The 23,573-nt window shown below is 50.2% G+C and overlaps 1 protein-coding gene across 1 annotated transcript; it reads left to right on the forward strand.

Moving 5' to 3' along the window:
* Positions 1-16,964: 16,964 nt before the first annotated feature.
* Etv3l (ETS variant transcription factor 3 like) lies at positions 16,965-23,202 on the forward strand. The gene is made up of 5 exons (XM_020163401.2): positions 16,965-17,025; positions 17,124-17,361; positions 17,555-17,744; positions 18,158-18,278; positions 22,138-23,202. Exons 1-5 carry the CDS (start codon positions 16,965-16,967, stop codon positions 22,617-22,619), a joined length of 1,092 nt encoding a protein of 363 aa, XP_020018990.1. The 3' UTR covers positions 22,620-23,202.
* Positions 23,203-23,573: the final 371 nt, after the last annotated feature.

A 23,573-nucleotide genomic window follows, 5' to 3' on the forward strand; every position in this document is an offset into this window, starting at 1 on the left:
CAGGTTTGGAACATGAGGATAAAGAATAAGGGAAGAGTAACACTTGGGTATACAATGTCTGTGATCTAGTTTCCAGGACTCAAAGTAGGGCTTACCCCTAGGGGTGCTCTCTGCTTTCCAGTTCCCAAGATACCTCTACTTCTAAATAGGCCACATGGACTTTTCCTGCACCCTCTCTAGGACTCAGACTTCACCCACTAGTTCCAACTTCATGCATCCACAACCTTGTCCTTCAGGAAAAAAAGTGTGCAGCATGCAGAAACCAGCAGGCAGTCCTGCCTCAGACAGGCCCTTCCCTCCTAGGCTCCCTGTGGTGGCTCCCTGAAGAAGGGAGGTACTCTGGAATAGACTAATCCAAAGTCTGGCTCCTGCCATTTTACTGGCATGAGAACTTGGGCAGTTAAAGGAAGCTCCATTTCTCTTATTTTATTTGGTGGTCATGAGGGTTCAATAATTCCCCTGAAATATCTGGTATTCAAAATTGTTCTTTAATGAAGTGATCAAGATGCTTTTATGAGGTCCACCCTTGCATCATGGTTACTTCCTTGTGAGGCTTTGTACCTTCACATCCATGTTTTCACTGCCAGTCAAAAGGAGGTAGATACTACTGCCAGAAAAGTGAGGCTCAGAGCATGTGACAATACAGTAATTCAAACCAAGGCCTCCAGACTCTTAAGTCTCATAATTTCTCCACTAAAGACTTCTTCCTCTCAGCATTCCCCCAAGAATCAGACAAGTAGAATGGAAGCAGGCAGGAGGCCAGCCTTAAGCATTTTTCCAGATGTCAAATCACATGCTTCAGTCTGGAGTATTGAGACCTTGGCAAGAACCCCGCAGGAGGGGCAAGCACCTGCCGGGATTGGGGGCGGTGCAAGGAGGAGGACTTACCTCTGGTCAGACAGAAGCAGAGCCGCAAAAAGATCAAAATATTCCCAGAAAGCTGGATGACCATGGCCCACACCTGATACTCTGGCTACTTGGGAGGCAGAGGGGAGGATCATGATTTGAGGCCAGCCTGGGCAAATAGGTCATGAGACCCTGTCTCAAAAATACCCAACACAAAAAAAGCTGGCAGAATGGCTCAAGTGGTACAGCACCTGCCTAGGAAGTATGAGGCCCTGAATTCAAACCCTAGTATGGAAAAAAAAAAAAAATTCCCAGAATGCAGATGAGCCAGCCTTCCCTCTTCCCTTGGCCTGCCCACCCACTCCAGACTGACAGGTCCAGGTCTCACATCTAGCTCCAGGATCTGGGAATTAGGTTAGCAGATGATGGGGAGGGAGCCATAAACCCAGGAGATGCAGCCCAAACAATGGAAGAGAAGGTCTGGAGCCAACGGCAGCAGGCCACTGGCCCTGTCTCAGTGCTGTCAGGTCACTGAGTCCACCCCACCTTCAGCCCAAAGACTGGTCTAGGAGACCTTCCAAGCCTTAGAACCTGGCTCGAGAGAGCTGAGGGCCAGCAAGGGAGAAAGTCACTGGCCTCTCACCTGCAGTCCTGCAGGGCCTCTACAAAGACACAGTCTTTGTAAACACACAGTCCTCTGCAAACACACAGTCAGGGGGCACAGGTCAATTTTGGATCTTCTGGCTGCAGGGGAGGGACTCTTTGTTCCACCGTTGTCATTAGATTGCCTTCTGTATTTTCCCAATATTCCTCAGAGGCATAAGCAGGTGAGGGGACAGGGAGGCAGGCATAAGCTGAAGGAGACCTAAGTATCTTCTTCTATTACTTTTACTCCCTCAATAACCAACTCAGAAAGGAATGGGAAGGAAAATTGAGATATGTAGGTGTCAATCTATCTTCAGAACATAACACATCTAGGAAGTTTGTTTTTATGCTCCCACTCCTGGCCCAGCTGAAAGAAATCTTTATCTGCCTCTCTGCTGACCAACCCCGCCTAGTCTCATGTTGCAAATAAGAAGGAACGTTTCTTTGTTGTCACATAACTTGTGTTAACTTCCTTGATCCACAAAATTATCTTCTGTGGACGGTGCTATTATTATCCCCATTCTGCAGATGAAGAAAACAAAGGTCAATGAAGTTAAGTGAATTCCCCAAGGTCAACACTGTGAGTAACCAGCTGAGACTCACCCAGAGCTTCAGGTTCCAAAGTCCATGTTGTTCCTCAAACACCTCCCTATCTCTCATTAGTGACGCATTTGGCCTGGAAGAGCCAGGCCACTACTTGCTTTAAAGACACCCCCAGATTTCCCCAAGGAAAACTTATATAACCTTTGCCATTTGAGCTCCCCTGAACCAACATCAGAGCCAGAGAGGGAGTCATACATTCGGTTAGCCAATCGTGAAGTAGACATTGGCTGCTGCCTGCTGGATGCCACAGTGGGCTGGGAAGTACAGGAGATTCATTTTTCTAAGGGTTCACCGTTTGGTGAGGGAACTGAAGTACAATGTGACCATTTTCATTCATTGATTCAACCAGGCGTCTGCCCTGCGATTACAAAGTCAAGTAAATACAGTCCTGGCCCATCAGGTGCTTCCAGGCTGGCAGTGACTGAAGCTGAGTAAATCAGGAAGCTCTAACCCCTGCTTCAGTTCTCGCTCCACAGCACCACGACCTTTCTCTTCATCCCCTAGGAAGTTGCAATTTTTCTGGTTGCAATGGCATTTTTCAGTGCTGCCTTGCAGCAGGAGTTCAGGTTGTTCCCACAATCCTGGAAAAGTTCTCACTTTTCCACACCCTCTCCTGAAAAACCATAGCCCTTAGACCTCCTCCTACACCTAGGTCCCCTGAGATGGACTAGTGCTCTTCAGCAGAGGCACTCACACTGTGGGCCCTGCATAGCCTGCAAGAAACAGGGACCTCCTCCCAGCTCCCCACCCCCAGAGTCCAGTTCAGCCAGCACTAGCACATGCCCAGTGCACCATAAATGGAGTAATCCTTGTATTGAAATTGCAAAGTGAAATGAGAGGTGCAGCTTCCCTTCCAGCCAGGTCTGGCTGATAAGGGAAGATGTGGTCCCTGCAAACCTAGTTCTTGCTATCCAGTCAGTGTGGGGCACATGCAGGAAAAGGGAAAGACATCAACCTAGAAGGGTTGTTGAGCCATTTAGGAGTGAAAAAGAGGGAAGGAAACTGGGGAAATAAGATAGAGAGGGAAACTTGGTGGGGTGGCAGCCTGAGCACAGTCTGACAGGTGTGATTTTTTGGGGAGTGGGGAGTGGGGGTGGGGGTGGAGGCAGAGTGCCTAGGCTGAAGTGGGAGACATACTGAGATGAATCCCCAAAGAGGGGGGTGAGCGGATGAAGGAGGGGAGTGGGGATAGGGAGGGAAGTGGGACTGAGAGCAGGGAGCACCGCCCCCAGCTCCGGCCCATGGTATTGATCTGCTAGATTACTCAATTTCACCCGTATTGATCAGGTAATTGCTTTATCTCGGTTCTCATTTGAGCTCTGCTTTCTCCTGGCTTCTCCTCTCTCCCTCTTGCTTTTTCCTATCAACCTGATGCAGGGCTCCTTAACCAGCATGTATATATAAAGTTTGGTTAGCTGCCCTGGGTTGGTGTTTGGGGCAGAAGAAGGGGACGGGATGGAGGAAGGGGGAGACTAGCTTCTCCATGGAGTCCTTGAGTCCTCCTCTTCCAAGAAATCCTTCTAGACTCCAGATAGTGGAAATGCCTACCCAGCCCAGGTTCTCAGAGGTACAGAAAAGATCAGGTGAGGTGTAGCCTCAGTCTGCCTTTACTCACCATCCCACCCATCCTGCTCAACTGCAAACCCTAGGGTGTCCCCCTCTCCCCCAGCTACTACACCAGTCTGTGGACACCCCTCCTCTTAGCCATCAGAGTTGCACTTTAGCCCTCTTGCTGCTCTTTTGGGGGCTCTTTTTTTTTTTTTCTTCTTTGGTGGCACTTGGGTTTGAATTCAGAGCATTTCACATGAGCCACACCCCAGCCCTTCAGTGCTTCTTAAACTACATGTAATGCTAAGTGACTCCCTGAAGCTCCCCTGTGTGTGTCCTTCCTGCCCACCTCCCACTCTCCCTTCCCTGTCATTCTCTATGAGCCCCAAAGCGGAGCTCGGGAAAGAGACTCAATCCCCCCAGTAGAACCCCAAGTCTGAGGGAAAAGATACAGTTCCCCAGTAGCCCCTTAATCTGAGAAACAATAGCCCCTGGCTTCCTGCAGCTCTCAGTCTGAGAGAAGTGATGAGACCTGAGAACCAGGCCAGAACACCATACAAAAAAGATGAAAGACAAGGTCCAAAGAGAAAGCAAGCAGTATGGGATCCTGGACAAGATTTAGTTCTCTCACCATCTTCCAGAGCTCAGTCCTAGAGAGCTCTCAGGACCAGCAGCTCCCAGGGGCAGAGAGCAGTCTGAAATGGTAATCCTCAAAGATAACCAGGGCCCAATTGTGGGGAGGGCTCTGTGGGGCCAAGGGAACATACCCACCAGGAGCTATGTCTCTCCTTGTAGCACACATTCCAGGCCCCTGGCACTCCAGCATTCCTTGCCCAAACAAAGGGGACTGCATCCAGGAACACATGAGCCTCTTCCCTGGATTAGCATGTCCCCCAGAGCAGGGCCACAGGAGCAGTTGTCCATTTGTACTTTTGCACTGGCATCTTCAAATGTTAGGAGTGGCTGGGGGCAAAGATTTTTAGCATTGGAGCCCCATTTTCAAAACTTCTGAGAGCTCAGTTTAGAAAACAAATAAGCCTGTGTGAGTTCCAAAAGCAGTTTAAAATCTTCATTGTTCTGTCAACCCCTCAAATTTCTAGAAATTCCAAAGGATCAACATAGGTGCAATTTGAAAAACACTACATTGAGGCAAAACGGTAAGGAAACAGCTGAGACTTGAGGCCCCTGGGCTGAAGCCAGGTCATATCTGAGCTTCCAGAGACTTCTACCATCTCACCAATAGTGCTCCCCTGTAAGTGCAGGAAACTCCTACAGAAAACAGGAGTGGGAAAGAGTAGAGAATGGGCTGAGAGAAGAAACTACCAGAAAAGTGCCAAAGTGCTGGGGAGCAGGAGTCCTGAGGCCCTGTGTCAATGCTGGAAGGTCCACAGGGAACACAGTGGCTATGCCCCAGACCCTCCTCATGGAGTTCAGAGACTTCAGGAGATTATACACCACCTTTCCTTCCCCAGAGACTCTGGACTTCCAGCCCCTCCCCCCCACATACCTGTCACCCAGGACCCTTCAGGCCCCACTCTGTCCCCTTTGAGGAAGGGAGTCCACCAGTCAGAGACAGTGTAGGACTCAATGCCAGGCATCACATGTTCTGCATTTTGTAGACTAAAGGAGTCCCCACCAGTGAGGAGCGAGGACAGTGTGGGGTGTGTGGGAAGGTGGGAGCCCCCTCCAGGCCCTCTATCTGGAGGCACCCTGCCAGCCACCAGCAAGTAATCACCATCACACTCTCTTTACCATTGTCTTCTACAACCCTCCTGTAGAGTTTTCCAGAACAGGGAACAATTTATCCCTTTTTTTCCTCCTCTCTCAGTTTCCAGAGTCCTCCCTCTGTGAGCTAGGGAAGTTCCTCCTTTAATCTAACTAGTATTCCTACCACTTCCATCGACTTTCTTTCTGGTGCCTTCTCCATTCAAATGTCTTAACTTTTCTATCTTCCCCTTCAATTCTTCCCTCCCCGATGTTTTCCCATTCTTCCTTCTCTGACACCTCGCCATTCATTTTGGCTTCCTTGTATCTGGACCTGGAAGGAGCATGATCAACTGTTCATTTCTCTGGGACTGTCCCAAATTTAGCACTGAAAGTCCTACATCGGGGGATCCTCTCAGGCCCAGGCAAAACAGGACAGGTGAGCACCTTATCTGAAAGGTAAACAAACACTGCCTGAGGGACCAGATTGGGGCCGGGTTTTGATGCAAGTGGGGAGAGGCCAGTAGCATTTTCCCACATGTCCAGGGAGACAAAGACAGACAGATACACACACACACACACACACACACACACACACACACACACACAGAGTCTCTGAAACCAAACACAGCTCCCACACCCAAAGCAGACACCCACAGAAACACCAGCCTCATGCTCACATTCACACACAGAGGAGCCCGGGCTCACACACCCACGTTCCCAGAGATAGGTATGTGAGGACAGATAGGCACACATGGTACTCTGACACACACTCTGAAAACACAAAACCTGACACAAACACCTCTGCACAAAAATATACAGTGGCAGAGACAGACCACAGAGAAGGTACATTCATTTCACGCTCCTCAGAAACACGCAGACAGTCACATTCAGACACCCACACCCAGCCACAAACGCAGGGGTGTTTTCCTAGAGACCCAGGCAGGAGCACAAAGAGGCCTTCACCTGCGCCCAGTGGGGAGCTGATCCATAGACTCCAGGACTTTCCCTGCTCACCTTTGTAAATGCCTGGGTCTGGTAGGGACAGGTGACAGTGCTGGTGATCTTAGACCACAGGCAGCACAGTTTGGGACCAGGACTCGAGAGCCAGACAGCAGACCCCCAGCCCGAGAAGTTTCCTCCCACACAATGCCCCTACCCTTGTCCCAGTGCCAGGGACCTGACAGCAGCCTCTCGGGAGAGCGGGTCAGATTGGGATGGGAAGCCTCCACTCCCTGTCTCGAGTAGGGCGGTGGGGGTGGAAAAGTGTGAGTGAAATGGGTTTATTACTGGGAGTCTGTTGCCTCGATTGGTATCGATCCCCGCATGTCACCTTCCATTGTTGCTAATGGGACATGAAGAGTCGCCACCGGCTCCACGCACATAGCCTCCCTTCCCCCTGCGTCCCCCAGTCACCCCCACCCCCATCCGGATGCAGCATTCCAGGGCTGCCTCAGCCTGGCCCAGCCCTGGGGCGCGTGACACATCATCCCCCAGCCCCACGCCTCTCTTGCCTCTCCTCTTCCCCTGCCACCTCAACTACTTTCCCCGCTACAGAGTTTCCTGAGTCTAATTTCCACCTCCTCCTGGCATCTCTTTCCTTTTCCCCTCTCTGGCTGCCTGGGGACCTTATCTCTCTATTGAGTACCCCATTCTCCATCCCCTAACTTCTCTCATTCCGGTCCTGGGAATCCAGTGCTGCCACCACTGCCCTCTGTCCCTGGCCTTCTGATAGGGGATCACTGTGCCCCATCCTGCCTTGGATGTGAGGGCAGGAGTCAGTACAAATGGCCCCTTTCTCCAACGGCTGACTTATAAATGGGTCTGTGTCACAATTAGACTGACTAGTCCTTCCTGGAACAAGCCAGATTCCCAAAACTTCACTCCACTGGCAATGAGGGGGCAATAGAGAAGGAAAGAGGGAAATACTTTCTTGGCTTCTTCCTATCCTCAGGGAAGAGTAGGGCACCATCCTGCCCTGCAGCCCCCATACCCACACGGCCCCTTGAGAAGCCCTCCCCAAGGTCTGGGCACATGCTGAGTCTTCTGAGCCTTCCCATTTTAATGTCAGCCACTGCAGAGGCACAAGTGAAGCCCAAAAGGACCCGGTGCCAAGGTCTTGAAAGCTAATAGGTTCTGAATTCAGCCTCTCATGAAAAAAAAAAAAAAAAAGTCACTAAGTAGAACAGGAAAGTTGTATTTGAGGCTCAAAAAGAACATCCTTTGGTTTCTGCAAGAAGCCATCTACTTGCCTAGGCCAGTGCCCTGGGCCCTGGGGGCCTAGCAGAGCTGAGAAGGTGCTGTTCCTATCTTCCCTGTCCCTCCCCTGATCCAAGGGGGCCCTGGGAGACACCCAGAACCAGCTCTAAGTCCCAAAGCAGGAAAGGCTGGCTCCTGCCCTACACAAGGTGAGGGGCCCCCTCCCTACTTGGCCCAAATGCCATTATTGTGCCACTTTGCCAGGGGAGCTGGGGGACTGCATGGGGCCATGGACAGTTGGTGGGAATAAAGTTGGGGGCCAGGGGTGTCGGTCAGTATTAGAACTGGGTTCAATCCCCAACACCACAAAAAATAAATACAATGTGTTGAGGCTGCCTGTGATGCGCTGGGCTAGGTAGATTGGCTGAAGGGTGGGATCACGGTGCTGGGCACTCAAATGCACACAGAGCCACTCATCATCTAGAAGGATTTCCAACCCCTGACTCCCACTGCCCCAAGGGCACTAAGCCATTTGTTTATAACTTGTGGAAGACACAGAGGAGACTCAGATAGCTATCCCAGAAGCCATTGTCTGAGTCAAGTGCCTGACTTCCTAATCCCACCCCTGGCCTAGTCTACAAGGGCCAATGAGTGTGAATTGGACGGAAAGTGGGGGTGGTGGGGAGAACCGCTCTTATCAGTTTCCTGCAGGAAGAAGGAAGTGGGCAGGAACAGTGCTTGGAGAAGCAGACGAGAAGAGGTGAAAACCCTATGAGAAGCAGCTCTCTCCTCCTCACATGGACGTGAAGCTAACCACATAAGGGACTTGGCAGCAGGAGGATGGAGGACCCCAGGGGGTCCCAGGCTTGGGTCCAGGTGACTGTTCTCCCATCACAGATTCTGCCCCAGTTCGCTGTTGAACAGGGCCTTCATGAAGAGGGGGAGGAGCACTATTTCCTAAGGAAGTCCTCCATCTTCCTGCTGCTCCTAACCAAATGGTCCTGAGACTTTTTTTTTTCCTGTGATGCTGAGGTTTGAACTCAGGGCTTTATGCTTGCTAAGCATAAGCAGGCACTCTACCACTCGAGTCACACCTCCAGTCCAGTCCTGAAATCTGAAATGCTTAAATAAAGAATGGAGCTAGGGATGTAGCTAGTGGTGAAGTGTTTTCAAGTGTTTGCCCAGCATGCAGGAAGCCCCAGCACTGCAAAAGAAAGAAAGAAAGAAAAGAAACAAAAATGAGGGAGGATGTGATGAAGGTGAGCAAGGGACATCAGAAGTTCCTCAGGTGAGGAAATACCCATGACACCCAAGAGAAACACTTTGGTGTAGTGGTGCATGCCTGTAATCCCAGGCACCCATGAGGCAGAGGTAAAAGGATTGGGGTCCCAGGCCAACCCAGGGAAAGTTAGGGCAAGAAATCACCCTATCTGAAAAACAAACTAAAAGACTCAAGTGGCAGAGGGGTTGCCTAGCAAGTGCAAAGCCCCAGCACTAGAAAAGAAAGAGAGAGAGAAAACCCACATCTTGGCTCTCACCTTCCTATCTTGCTGCAGATCTGCCTTCTATGGAGAGCAGTTCTGCCCAGTCCTTGCCAGTACTCACACACCCCTACAGCCATTGCCCTAGAATGGAGTATCCCTCCCTTTGTAGCCCGTTTCTCTTTGCCCTCGGTGGACAGAAGCCCTGTCCTCCTGCCTTCCCCTCCAGGACCTTCACTCCGTGGCCCCCAGCCATCAATCAGCCTCTCCCTCTCACTTTTCCATCATGTTAGCTTCGGTTGATTTAACCAGAAAACAACCCCCAGAATTTAATTCCATGGCCCTCTGTTCCCATCTCCATCAGCTCAGGGTTGGGAGGGGCTGTGTAATGAGAGGATGGTTGGGCAAACTTGGTTTTTCAGAGTCAGGGGGGAAAAAAGAAAACCATATTGATTCCCCCAATGACATCCATCAATCTTCTCCTCCCTGATAGGCATTGGGAGATTGGACACAGCCCTGACAGGCTCCAGGGTAGCTTGGTCCCCAGGACTTTAAATTCAGAGGCTCTGTCTTTGGCATCCACCCTCCTCTAGTTTCTCCTGATAAAGCCTGTCTCTTAGGTAATTCAGTTACTTAAGTTCTCCATCCTCTCCCCAGGATATCCTGGAATCCTACCTTTTATCTTGTTCTTCAGCAGACATCTGATGCCCCCTCTTTCTCCTGCCTGGCTTAACCCTTAGCTGTAAGTTCTTCCTGCTGTCTAACTTCAAGTCAAATTAATTAAAAAAGAAAAAAGAAAATCATTTTCTAGAGCTCTGGGAGACTAGAGACCTAATAAATGTTAACCCTTAGAGAAAAAAGGCTCAGTAAACTGTTAGTATCTTTTATTTGAAACTAAGAAGAAAAGTTACAAATTGCAATGATCCAGCACCAGTATGTGAGCAAAGCCCAGCCTGGGGCTTAGAGGGGTTAAGATGGCGGTTGCAAAGATTGCTTTCCAGATCTGGACTCCTATTTCCACAGAAAAGCTCCACAAGAGAAGGAATGACAGAGTGGGAATGGTAAACAGATAGGACTTTCTAGTAAGTCAGCATCCCTTGGAAGAGTTGAAGAAAAGGTGCCCTCCCGCCAGACTCCCTGTTGGTCAGATGTTTTAGGAACCAGTTGCCCCAGATGCAGACTGTGAATGCAAAAGGCCAGAGAAAGACACTCCCCCATCACACCCCCACAGGATGGGGGCGCATGGGAGAGGGCGCAGGACGGTGCACTGGCCTCCGAAGGGTTAAGGCTATTGTCTGAAAACCACATCTGCTCCCCTGGGAGCTTGGAGATCCCGTTCTCATTTTAAGTAACCCTAACGCTTGTGATGAGCGAAGGGTCGCTGGGCGAGGAGCGCGCCAGAAGGAGCCGGACTGAGCGCGGGGACTTGGCTGCTGCAGCGCGGTAAGGGACTCTAGTAGGTTTGCGGCAAGGGCTGGCACAGAGGGACGGGCTCTTCTCTGCCCCCACCTCAGTGGAGCCAGCTGTGGGGCAACTGGGAAGGGGAGAAGTAAGGAGACCAGGGCACTAAGTGCAGCTGGGAGCCCCAGGGCCACAGGGAAGCTACATGGGAGGTGCCAAGGCTTTTCCATCCAGGTGTGGGACAGCCACAAAGCCAGGTATTGGGCACTCAGAGCAGAGAGCACCTTGGCACCTGCAGGAGGACATCATAAAGACGGCAGGTCCAGAATGACAGTAGGCTCTTCTCCCCAGGTGGGGCCCAGCTGGGGTCAGATGTCAGCTCTCTGGGTCAGATGGACTTGAGATGAACAGGGCAAGTTGGGTTCTGGGGGCTGAATGAATGATGGTCTTAGCCATCTCCTTGCCCCATCAGGGCTCTTCATCTCTGCAGGACTCACTGCTGCATGCTGGAGCTGAGGTTGAAGAGCAGTGGTTGAGGACTGACAATAGGCGGGTGGCTATGGGGACAGAGGGAAGCAAGTGAGGTTTGCTGTGATACCAGTGGTATCACAGCATGGGGATGGGAAGGAGCTTGTGGGCAGGATGGGGAGAGTTAGGGTTGTGCTCCCACCTGAGTTGGGCTGGGGTGACTTGAATAGAAACCTCTGATGGGATAAGAGGATTCTGTCCTGTCCACCTGCCTCCCTCCCTTCCTCACAATACCAGGATCCTTCCCAAAGAACTAGGACCAAGAAGTCTGAAATCTGAGAGCCTGAGTACCCCTTGTCATGAGAGCCCCTGTGGCAGTGAGCACAGATGCAGGCTGGAGAGGCACAGGAGATGGCAGGAGAAATCCTGTTCTTCTTCTTAACTCCTTTCTCAATGGAAACCAGTGGGGCAGGACCAAGAAGAGTGTAGGTGCCCCTGCCACTTCACCCACATGTCCCTTTCTGGCCTTGCCCAAGGGCAAAGTGGCCCCATGGACATAGGAACCAGGGCACGTGGTTGGAGCCTGTGATTGGGCTTGGAGCTTGCTGGAAATTGAAAGGTTCATGTTAAGTCTGGGGAATTGAGGCTGGAAGTGGATGTGAGGATTGAGGGTTGGGGATTGAGTCAGAAGATGTCACAACAGCTGATGTCTCTGTCCTTTGCTTTCCTGGCCCTTATTACTCAGCTCCTGCCTAGTGGTCAACTCACCCAGCTCTGCTGTTTGTCAGGAACTTTCACTTCCTCTCCCCCTGGCCTGGCTCCTCCACCACTTCAATGCCTTCTGGAGGGGATTTCTTGCCCCTGAGCGGGGAGACTAAGGATGGAGGGTGTCCAGGGGGCTCCCCCAGGGCACAACTGATGGGAATGTCATGAAAGGAACCAATGCTGAGGTTTCCACTGGGGGAAGGGAAGGGACACTGGAGGGATTTGGGGAGAAGTAGGGGAGTGTTGAGGCTAGAGAGGAAAGACAGAAGAAAGGCAAGAAAACAGAAAGCAACAATGAGAGGCCGTGACAGAAACAATTTAACAAGGCTAGGCAAGAAGTGGTAAGACAGACCCCACACTCAGAGGAGGGAAACAGACATGCCAGGGAAGACCAGGCAGAGTAGACGACTGAAAGAGAAAAAGAATGACAACAGGGGAGAGAGAAAAGTGAGAAAACATGCAGCAAAATGAATGGTGGCAAGAAAGAAAGACTCAGAAAAGGCTGACAGGTGGGAAGAGAAAGGAAAGAAGGATTCGTGTGAAAGGGAAGAACGAATGGTAGTGAAGGATCAACCAAGCTGAAGAAAGACAGAAAAGTCAGAGTGAAACAGACCTGCAGGGGTCAGATGGAGGGAAGGAGCTGGAAGCCCATGCAGGACACCCCATGTCCTATCCTCTTAGCCCCTGGGCCCCTGAGAGTGTGTGCAAGGGTGTGATTTTTCCTCCTGACCTTCAACTGCCCATGGTGATCAGTCTAGGATGGGCCATGGGGTGTCTGGGTTTGGATTTCTGCTCCACGAAGCTATGCAAACCTTTTAAATCCCATGGCCCCCAGGGACTACAGACATCAGAGTGTTGGTGGGGGGTGGGGCATGGATCTTGGGCTGGCAGGAGGGGCTGGGCAGAGATCTGAGACCTGGTGAGGGGACTGAGAGGGAGCCTGGAGAGGGGCTCAGGCTGGGAAGGGAGAAGAGAAGAAGGACTGCTGCTGGATCCCATGGGGAGCCTCTCCCAGGATCTGCCCAGGAAGGAGGAGTTGATGCTGCTGGAGGAAGCATCCCGAAGGGGTCTTCTCTGCCCTAAGGCAGAGACACAGATGCCCTTGGGGTCTCTGCCAGCCTGTCCCTCCTTTGGGGGGAAGGAAAAGGAGACTAAGGGCAGGCAAAGGAAGGGCATTTACCTATGTCCCTCCTCCAAACTCCCCAAGGAAAAAGGTGGCTGGTTTTGCCCTTCCCAGGCTTCAGCCCTCTTGCTCTCTTACCTAAGCAGCTTTAGTTAATAGCATTAAGCAGGTCTCAGGACTAACCACTTGGGGCTGAGATCAAGGGGAGAGACCAGAGGCTTCTAATCAGATTGGGGATTTGGTGGAGGGGAGGGGGTTGCGGAGTTTGTTTAAAGCTAACAAGCATAAAATATCCCCTGGAGGCCACCATCAGTATGTCTCTCGGGGGATGTCTCTCTCCACTGTCACCCACTCTAATCTTTCAAACCCCTGGGCCAGACTCTGGACCTCAGTTGTGCCAGGACTCAGATTTCTGCCTCTCTACTTCTGTCTCATTCTCTGATTCACTCTCCTCCACGACTCTCATGGCCTGCCTCTTCGGCCACCTTTGTATTTATAAACAATTGCATTTTCCCACTGAATCAACAGAGCAGGCGCTGAAAATACTTGAGTTTTTGTCCAATCAATTTGTGCTGTCAGTACACTTCAGCCACTTAAGACCCCAACAACAAAATAACTTTCAAGTTTCTCCTTTGCATACATACAGCCTGGGGCGTGTGTGTGTGTGTGTGTGTGTGTGTGTGTGTGTGTGTGTGTGTGTGTGTGTGTTTCTCACCCTGTTTTGCTCTCTGCCCATCTGGGTGGCTCTCCTCTGGCTTCTTGGGGCCTCTGCTGCAATTTTTTTTGGCAAAGAGCCCACACAGTTGGTTTAGACTGGAGTGCCTCCTTCAGGGCCCAGAGCCTCCTGCCAGCCTTGCCTCTCTGCTCCGAAAGTTTCATCCTCAACTTTTCTGCCCTGATTGCTGATTACAGCTGAAAGCCTAGAGTCTGACAGACCTGTTTTCATCTGGCTCCACAACTTGGCTGGGATCTTATGCAAGTCTCTTTCTTAATCTTTTTGAGCCTCAATTTCCTTGGCTTGCAAAAGGTAGCTAATATGCACCTCGAAGGGTTACAGTGAAGAATCAATGAAGTAACATGAAAAAAAAAATGTCACCCAATGCTAGATGCATGACAGAGGCACAATTCATATAAACTAAAATCTTGAAAAAGTAAAATCTGCTTTGGTTATTTTCTTTGGCTCCAAGACCTAGCCTAAGACTTCTTTTCTATTGTTTTCATTGTTATCTATATTGCTTATATTAAATAATGACCTAAAACCTACATGTGTTGTAATGAACACGTATATTGGCCAAGGGATTAACCTTATTATAAGTAATCAGAACGATGGTGATGATGACAATGATAATTGCCTGCTGCTATAACCCTTCCAGAAACACATAGTGCTTTAGAGAAATCTCACTGATCATTCAAGATTGGATTATGATACTTTTTGATTTATGGTTCTCAATATTTGTCTTCCGTTAAGGCCACTGCACTAACCCTGCTATAGGGACTACAGGGGTGAAGGTGCTATGCAGAGCCAGTAGTTAGAACCTTGCAGGCTCAGACAATGGCACAAAAGGGAAGGAGTAGGGGCCTAGAGGACAGGGAGAAGCAGATAGAATGGGACCACCTCCCTGGTTTTGGGAGTATCTCCACCAGAGTGTGGATTAAAGTGATACACAAGGAATTAAGGTTAAGTGCCAAGACCAGTGCTTTTACATGGAGGTAGAACTGAAAGCTACCATATTCTCTGAGGGCCCCCCACAGTCAGCTCAGGGTCTCCAACAGGAAAAGAAAGATTTGCAGAACCTCTGGCAGGACTTCCCAGCAGTAAGGCTTTCCATGTCCAGACCTAGCATGCTTCTCAAGAGCCTAGGATCCACAAGCGACTTTTACAAATGGGAGAGGCTGGGGAGGAGGCTGCTGGCATCAGGAAACAAAGACTTGGCCTCACCTATTAAAGCCACTTTAGTTTGTATTAGGGTTTTTATTTTGTTTTGTTTTGTTTTTCTTTGAGGGAGGGTTGGAGACAAGGTGTTGGGAGCCTACCTAGAGATCTCGCTTTCCATACTTTCACTTACTGGATGAACTTAGGGAAGTTAAACAACCTCTGAACCGCTACCTGGTGTGAGGTTTCATTATATTTCAGTTTCAATTTCTTAGCACCTTTCAGAACACAGTGTTTGTCTGCTAAGTGGTGAGATTTCTCATTCTCTTCTTGCCAGAACCCAAATCTGCCCTGAGGTCTCAGATCCTCCAGACCAGGAAACTCCATCACACCCAACAGACACCAGGTCAAGGCATAGGAATGCTATCAGCTTCCTTTAAAGAACAGTCTTCTCTGAGAACCCCTCACCTTTGTGCACACCCCATTTCCCAGCCCATATTCCCAAGTTAAGGCAGAGTGCTCCCAAAATGACTTAGGTTAGAGAAGGAGGAATGTCCTGATGGATGGATGGCCAGGAAAAGAGTGTGGGAAAGGAGTTGGGGACATCTGCTTCAGGGGAGACTAAAAAGAGAGGATTCTAGAATGTCAGTTGGTAGTTTAAAAACTCCAAGCAGGCATGGATCTATTCACTGCCCTATTTGTCTTAATTTCTAGAGACAGCTCCGGCAGGACAGGTACCTCCAGAAACTCCTGATGCCACGACCTGTCAGTTGTCAGCTGACACCCCTGACACTCAACAAGAGATCATGTGACCTTTTAGTGCTAAGAGTAGCAAGTCAGGGGGGAGTCTCACACACTGAGGTGTCTGGAATTCTCTGACTTTCTAACACCCACAGCGTCTTTTTGCTGTAGCCCAGGGGTTCTTGCTACTCAAAGTATGGTCCACTGACCACCAGCAGCAGCATCACCTAGGAGTCTGTTAGATATGCAGAATCTCAGGGTTACCAATTCCAACTGAATCTGAATCTGCTGAATGATTCTTACACACATAAAAGTTGAGAAGTATAGCCACATTTTTTTATAAGTCTTAAGGCAATTCAGTGTATAAGAAAATGCTAAGTAAGTATAGCAGCTAATTCATCTTGTGTCTTTGGTTGTCACTTTCCCTCTCTGAGTCTCCTCTAAAATGGGAGGAGGTTGTTCCACAGCAATCATCACATGTCCTCCAGATCTGAGAGCCTACTAAGTTCTAGTTAAGAATGGGGCTTCCTTCACACTAGGTTGCTCAGAGAGGAAACTAGTTCCATGCCCAGGACAGGTAAGTCTTCACTCAGTTCTAAACACCCAAGAATCTCCCTGCCTGATCCACCATCAGGCCCACACCCTATCTCTCCACAGTCCATCGCTTCACTTTCCATTAGTGACAGTGGAAACCAGCCGTTTGCTCCAGTGTCTTCTGTACCACCCAGGAGGCTTTTCTTCGACATTTTCTCTCTCCTCTTAGCCTCCATCAGTCAAGTCTGTCTCTCTGGAGTTTGTTCCTACCCTTTCCAGCCGAGAACCAGCAAGATCCCCTCTTCCTTGTCCTCAGTTCATTAATTCAACAAGCGTTTACAGAGCACCTGTGAATACAAGGCCTGGTGCCAGGATGGGAACCAGGTGCCATCAGTGAGCAAGACAGCCAGGATTCCTGACCTCTTGGAGCTGACATTCTGAGGGGGAGCACAGATGTCAAACAATGATGTCATTAATAAGCTCATTACCGTTCCTTTATTCTATTAGCAATCATCTATTGAACAACTACTCTGTGCAGGGATTTGGGACTTAGTGAAAACAACACACAAAAGTCCCTGCTCTTCTCACGTGTGAAATTGTTCTAGATACTATAAAAGTACAAGTAGGTGCACATACCACCTCCTCCCCACTCAAGGTTTAGAAATAGTCAAGGATTAATTACATTTTCTCTTCTTTCCTCTTGGGGTAATTTTCAATCCCTCTAAATCCTAAGGAGAGATCACACTCTCTGTCTAAATCCCCAAGCGGGGGCAGGATGGAGGACCCTTTGCATTCCTTTCCCTCTCTGTAAGTGACTTAGGCCCAAACCCCAGTCCTGGAGCACTTCTGAACAGTGAGGAGTTTCCTGAGGAGTCTGGGCCCTGCCCTAGGTATGGAGAAGCTTCCTGCTTCACCTTCCCTTTTCTCCCCTGGACAATTCTCTCTTCCTGGCTCTCTCCACTCCTTCCTTCTTTCCCTTGCTTTCAGTGGTGACAATTTGCCAAAGGCCCAGTCCTCTCACTTGGCACAGACTATGTACTGCACCTGCTTGGCCGAGGGCATCCCAGCCACCCCCGGCAACTACTGGATCTCAGGTGAGCCTCCTTGCCAGTTCCCCCCATGCTCTTGAAGTTGCCTCAGGACAGACCATCCAGGGCAGTGGGTGACCCTCATACTCCCTTCTACACCTCAGGTTTGGCCTTTCCCGACTGGGCCTACAAAGCTGAGTCATCACCGGGCTCCCGGCAGATCCAGCTGTGGCACTTCATCCTGGAGCTGCTGCAGAAGGAAGAGTTCCGCCATGTCATTGCCTGGCAGCAGGGAGAGTACGGGGAGTTTGTCATCAAGGATCCAGATGAGGTGGCCCGCCTCTGGGGCCGCAGGAAATGCAAACCACAGATGAATTATGACAAGCTGAGCCGGGCCCTCAGGTGAGAGGAGGTGGCTAGAAAGGGCAGAGTTCAGAGAAAAGGGCTGTGGTTTCTGGCACTCCTGTCTGATTCCCATTCTTCCAAGGCTTGGGAAATGTTCTCAAGTGTAGGAAGATGGCTAGTGTCCTCCAGGAACAGCTCAGGCCAGCCTGCTGACTGGGCTGAGTCTCTATTCTCAACCTCGATTCCCCAGGTATTACTACAATAAGAGGATCCTGAACAAAACCAAAGGCAAAAGGTTCACTTACAAGTTCAACTTCAGCAAGTTCATTGTGGTCAACTATCCTCGTTGGGAAGTGCGGACACAACCCTCCCAACACCTGCTGCTGGGGGCCCCAGCTCTGTGTCGGCCAGCCCTGATGCCCATAGGTGTGCCGAGTGAGGTAGGCATGAAGGTGGCCCCTGTCCCCAGAGCTCCACCAGGAACTGCCCCTCTGTCCAGGAGGCCCCCAGTCCTTCTGTCTACCTTGGGAACCCATTGGCCTCCAACATGCTCCTCCTGCATCCTAGTCCCTGAGTTCCCCAGGAGTAGAGATATTCAACTGTCCAGGTGATACAGAACCCACCCGCAAAAAAGGATGACTTCTACACCATCCACGTCTCTTAGTGATGGATTAGAGGGAAGGGAGTGGGGCCTCGGGGGAAGATCCAGGGCATCCAGGACGGCAGGTGGCATGTGGCAGTCAATGGCTGCTAAAAATGCATGAGAGCATTTCATCATTTTAACAACTAGGTGTGGACTGGAGGCACAGATGCCAGGGAAAGCTTGTCTGCCTTCTTTCTCCTCACTCCTCAGCTCCTGCACCGCCTGCTGTTCACTCAATGGGCCATGGCAGAGCAGCTGGCTAGACAGCGGACTTCCCAGGGGCCACCAGAGGGCCCTGGGGAGAAGAAGGGGAGCAGCAGCAGCAGCCACCGTGAGTGTTGAGGATGAGGTAGACCGACAGTCTAACCAGAGGAGGGGAGGGCCCTCCTGGTTGAGCACATGGCCAAGCAAGCATAAGGCAAGGGATAACATGCGAGTCATTCATTGCCATTCAATCTACCTCTAGTGAGCACCAGCTGTTTACTAGACATGGGAGCTCAGAGATGAAAGATGGCCCTCAAGAAGCCCAGAGCCTAGTAGGGCACAGAGAGGGAAGACTGCCAGTGACCAGGGCTGAGATTCAGGTAAGCACAGATGTTGGGAGGGCAGACAGGGAGATATAGGGCTTCCTGGAGGAGGTGAAGAAAGTGGGGAAAGATGTCCTGGCAAAAGAACAGTGTTTGTAAAAACACTGTAGCAATCAGCTCATGCCTATAATCCCAGCTACTCAGCAAGCAGAGATCAGGAGGATCTCAGTTCTAGGACAGCTCAGGCAAAAAGTTCATGAGACCACCCCCCCATCTTAACCAATAAAAGCTGGATGACAGATGTAAACCTGTCATCTGAGCTACAAGGGAAGTGTAAATAAGAGGATCACAGTCCAAAGGGCCTAGGCATAAATTCGAGACCCTATTTGGAAAAATAACTAAAGTAGAAAGGGCTGAGGGCGCACCTGCCTAACAAGCAGGAGGCCCTGAATTCAAACCCCAGTACTGCCAGAAAGAAAAAAGAAAGAAGGGAAGGGAAAGGAAAGGAAGAGAGAGCAGAGGAGAAAGGAAAAAAGAAAGGAAGAAGTGGAAGGAAAAGGAGGAAGGGAGAGAAAGACCACTGTAGCAAAACTGGAAGATTGCTAGAAGCTTGCTGTGGTCAGAGAGTGAGTTATATGCTGGGGGTGGGAATAAGCAGAAGGGGCAAGAGATAAGATTGGAAGGCCAACAGGTGTCCTGTCACAGAAGTCTCAGAAACCATTGTTAAGGGTAGGGGGCACCCAGGAGGAAGAGGTGTGATCACATTTTCACTTCATAAACATTTCAGTAGGTCCCTGACTTATGATGGCTTGACTTCAAATTTTTCAACTTTATAATGGTCTAGCAGTAGGAGGTTTTTTCTTTTTCTTTCTTTCTCTCTCTCTCTCTCTTTTCTTTTTCCTTTGTGCCAGGGTTCAATCTCAGGGTTCTGCACCTGCTAGGCAGATACTGTACCACTTGAGCCATGTCCCCAGTCCTTGCTTTAGTTATTTTTCAGATAGTCTCATGATTTTTTTGCCGAGGCCAGCCTTAGACCACAATCCTCCTACCTATACCTCCCCTGTACCTGGGATTACAGACACACACCACCATGCCCAGCTTGTGTGTTGAGATGGAGCCTTGCTAACTTTTTGCCTGGTCTGTCCTTGAACCACGATCCTACCAATCTCTACCTTCCAAGTAGTTGGAATTACAAGCGTGAACCATTATGCCCAACTATGTAGGAGGCTTTTTTGGTTTTTTTTTCCAGCACTGGGGTTTGAACTCAGGGACTAGGCAGGCACTTTACCACATAAGCCACTCCACCAGCCCTATGTGGGAGACTTTTGAAGATAATCTATGTAGGAGACGATGAGAGGTTAGAACCAAGACAAGGGCTGTTGGATGAAGAAGGAGGCTCAGCTGGAGAAGAAGAAGTTCACTCATTCATGCATTTCTTCTTTCATCAGATGTTTAACGAGCTTCTGTTTAATGTGTCAGGCACTGTCCTAGGGGCTGGGGACACCGTTGTGAGCAGGGCTGCCTTTGCAGGGCTCAAAGGCAAGGGGGCACGTGGACATTCAGTTACTAGTAGATATGCAGTTATGACTGGGTTACTGCCATGGGGGAAAGTTTAGGATGCCAAGAGCATCATGGAAGTGTTCTTGGACAAAGTGACCTCTGACTCCCAAATGCACATAGGTGTCAGCTGAGCTCAGAGGGAGCTAGGTGAGCATGGCAAAGAGAGCAGGATGTGCAAAGGCCCGGGGACAGAAAGAGGAACTGGGACAAGGCCAGTGTGGTGTCACACTGGGGGTGGAAGTGCAGGCAGACACCAGCTGGCTCTTAGAACATCAAAATCAGATTTTCTGTGGAAAAGATCACAGAGACACTCAACCAACACAGGGCTCTTGTGCATAGGTAAAAGAACTATCCCTCTGCTCCTGCCAATCTCATAGAATAAGGGCCCTTTCATTTCACCCCACCCCCAACATTGCTAGGGGCCCAAACTCTGTGCCCCAAGAGTGCAGCTGAGGCCATGGGTGTGGGGCAGCCAGAGGCATACTGGACTTGCTGAGCCTCCAGTCTGGCAGCCTGGAGCTACACAGCACCTGAACAGCCTCTCTGTTCCTCCAACCCACCCACATCTCCCAGCTCTGGGAGTGCCACAGGCATGGAGCTTCCCCTTTGGGAGACTATGAGGGAAGAAAAGCTGTTGCTTCTTGAGCCCTCACTTGGAGTGAGTGCTTTCACACCTCCTGCACACACACATTTTGCCTATGCACGGGCCCTGATGGACACAAAGGGTTTAGGGTACCAGAGGATTGGTAGCAACCACATGCCCTGCTTCACATTGGTATTCCAAAACATTGCCAGACTCACCTCTGCCCTCACTCAAAGCATGTGTGCCAAGACAGGAAGCTACTTCTGGGCAGAGGAGCAAAAGTCCTTCTGAGCCAGAGCCAGAAATCTGCAGGTCCAGGTTGGGAAGGGTGGGAGAGATGGGAGGACTCCAAAATAACTCCTCCATGTCTACTCAGCTGTGAGTGGCCACACAGCCCTGAGCACAGGGCCCTAAAGACACAATCTCCCCATGAAACAATAGTCCCCACCTCATCTAAAGACCCAAGAAGAACAACACTGACCCTCAGGAAGGGTACATTCTGGCAGAGGTCCTCACGTGTTTTCTCATGGAGGGTCATTATGACTTTTTCCTCTCTTCATAGATCTGACTTGGGAGATATTGTTCCTGTGGAATAAACTGGATGTGTTAAGTAATAAATGATTTGTTTCCCCAGTTTTTATTTACTATATATTGCTCCACCCATGTGACCACACTGGGTTGATACTTGCTCTTTTAGTTAAATCGTGTGGTCTGTCTAAGAAAAAGGTGAAGTTGTAATTGAGCTTGTTGAAGGTAGAAAGTAGTGTGGAGTTCAGAGTAGTTATCTCCAGGGACCCCAGGCTGAGTCTGTGGCAGGATCCTGTAGGGGGAAGAGGGTAAATTTGGAAGGCCTGGGAAAAGGGCAGCCTTCTAGAAGGAGGAGAGGTATGAGCCAGCATCAGAGAGAAGAAAAGCCTGGACTCCTCCCACATGGCCCTGGGCTTACAGCCACTCTGCAAACCCCTTCTTACTGATGATGCCAACTTGGTCTTAGCCAGCAGAGGGAACTTTCCTGAGTGAGGAAACAGAGGCCTGTAAATTTAAGTGACAAGCCAAAGGCCATACAACCAGTTCTTTGCCCATCTAGAACTTTAAGCCTTTGCTGCAGGGGTGCAAAGAGTGAAGAATGGGTTCATTGATCTATGGCAAAGAATATCCTTCATTTATTCCCCCAATATGTCTTTAGTGAGCACTTAATCTGTGCCAGTCTGGCCTGGATTCAGGGGAGAATAAAAACAATACAGTTCCTGCCCACACAAAATTAGGGACACGGACATTAGAGAAATAAGCACACAAGTGACTACATGATTCTAACTGAGCAAAGTTAGGGACAGGGAGTGAGGACAGCAGATAGCAAGTGCTCCCACATAAGGTGGGGACTCTCTGAAGCCTCCCCAAGGACATAACATTCGTAGTGAACCTGAAGAAAAGCAGAGAGGGGTGGGAGGTAGGGCAGAAGAGGGAGACTTAGAAGGCAGAGGGGTGAATCTTCTTGACCCTTTCTCTCTTTCTTCCTCTAGGACTTGGTTCTTCCCCAGGACCCTGCTGGCTTGGCCCTTGTTGCCATTTTGGGAGCCTCCAAGGCGAGCTGCCCAGTTTTGCCTCCTTCGCTCCTGCTCTGCCACCCCCTCTCACCTCCAACTGGACCTGTCTCTCAGAAGCTTTCTTGCCTCCTCTCTCCTCAGAGCAGCAGCTCTTGGGGTCCTCCAAACCAGGCACCCTGCTCTCAGGACCCGGGTGTCCCCCAGGGGTGCAGCATTTTCCAGGGCTTCCCCTACTGACTGGGCTGGGACAGGATGCAGGAGGAGAGAGGCTTCAGCTCCTGTCACTTAGACCCGAGGGGCTGGAAGTAAAGCCTGACTCCATGGTGGGGACAAAGGGGTGCCTGGATTCCAGGGAGGGCTTCTCCTCAGAGTCCCATGGACTCAGACCTGGAAAGGAAAACCCTACAAACCCTAATCTGGAGAACCTCAGAGCAGTGTGGCCCTTGGATCCTCCTTAATCAGAGAGGAATATGTGAAGGGAGGGGTGATCCCCAAATTCCTTCTCTCCTCTTACCTTCCTCCCTTCTCGTTTTGCACCTCCTCTTGATTGGACACCAGCTGAGCTTGAAGGAGGATTTACATGACTAGAGCTGGACCAAAGGGAGCATTCAGCAGGGAGCAGGAAGCTGTAAATGTGGGATGGGGAAACTGAGGAAGGAGCCCCCCCATCACCAAACTGCTCATCAGACAGAGACATTCTTAATCTCAACTTTCTTTGAGAGAAATGAGATTATGTTTCCCATCATTTTAATTCCCCCTAATTGCCCACAGAAAGGGAAAAGTTAAGGGTCTCTGTTGGGAAGGGAAGGGCCAAGGGTAGCTTTGCTCCCCAAGTCTCAGGTGACCCCTTCTCTGGGCTCATCTCCCCATCCAGGCTAAGGTCTCCAGTCCCTCTCCCATCCCTCCTATTGCTAAGCCCCTGGAAGCTCCTGTCCCAGGCAGACACTTCCCTCTGTCTCTATCACCCCAAGACCCAGGCTGGTGGGTAGAGAGGAGCTGGCTTCCTCATCTCTGTAATACTCCACTGCTGACCAGAATAAAATGCCCTTCGCAATGCCTCTTGGCCTACAACCCCTCTCCTCTGGGCCCCTGCTCTCACTGCATTCTGATTCCATATGGAGCTAAACACTATCCAAGAGTGCTGCTGGGAAGGAGAATTTACAAGGGCCTGGGGCTTGGAGTAGGACCTAAAAGCAAGCCAGACAATCTCCTTCCTCCCATCATCATCTCTGAGAGAGAGAAGCACTGAAGGAAGTATGGCCCCAGGATCTCCCAGGCATTGTGGGAAAGCAACCTCAAGGAAAGAACTTCAGAAAGAGCAGGAGTCTTTTTTTTTTTTTTTCATTTTTCTTTTATTATTCATATGTGCATACAAGGCTTGGTTCATTTCTCCCCCCTGCCCCCACCCCCTC

Source organism: Castor canadensis, chromosome 11 (genome assembly GCF_047511655.1).
Source record: "Castor canadensis chromosome 11, mCasCan1.hap1v2, whole genome shotgun sequence".
NCBI lineage: Eukaryota > Metazoa > Chordata > Mammalia > Rodentia > Castoridae > Castor > Castor canadensis.

Excerpts from the sequence above, each read along its gene's own strand:
- Etv3l (XM_020163401.2), top strand. The coding sequence starts at position 16,965 with ATGTACTGCACCTGCTTGGCCGAGGGCATCCCAGCCACCCCCGGCAAC. Across the intron at positions 17,362-17,554 it reads AAGCTGAGCCGGGCCCTCAG|GTATTACTACAATAAGAGGA; the intron begins GTGAGAGGAGGT and ends TCGATTCCCCAG. Across the intron at positions 18,279-22,137 it reads GAGCAGCAGCAGCAGCCACC|GACTTGGTTCTTCCCCAGGA; the intron begins GTGAGTGTTGAG and ends TTCTTCCTCTAG.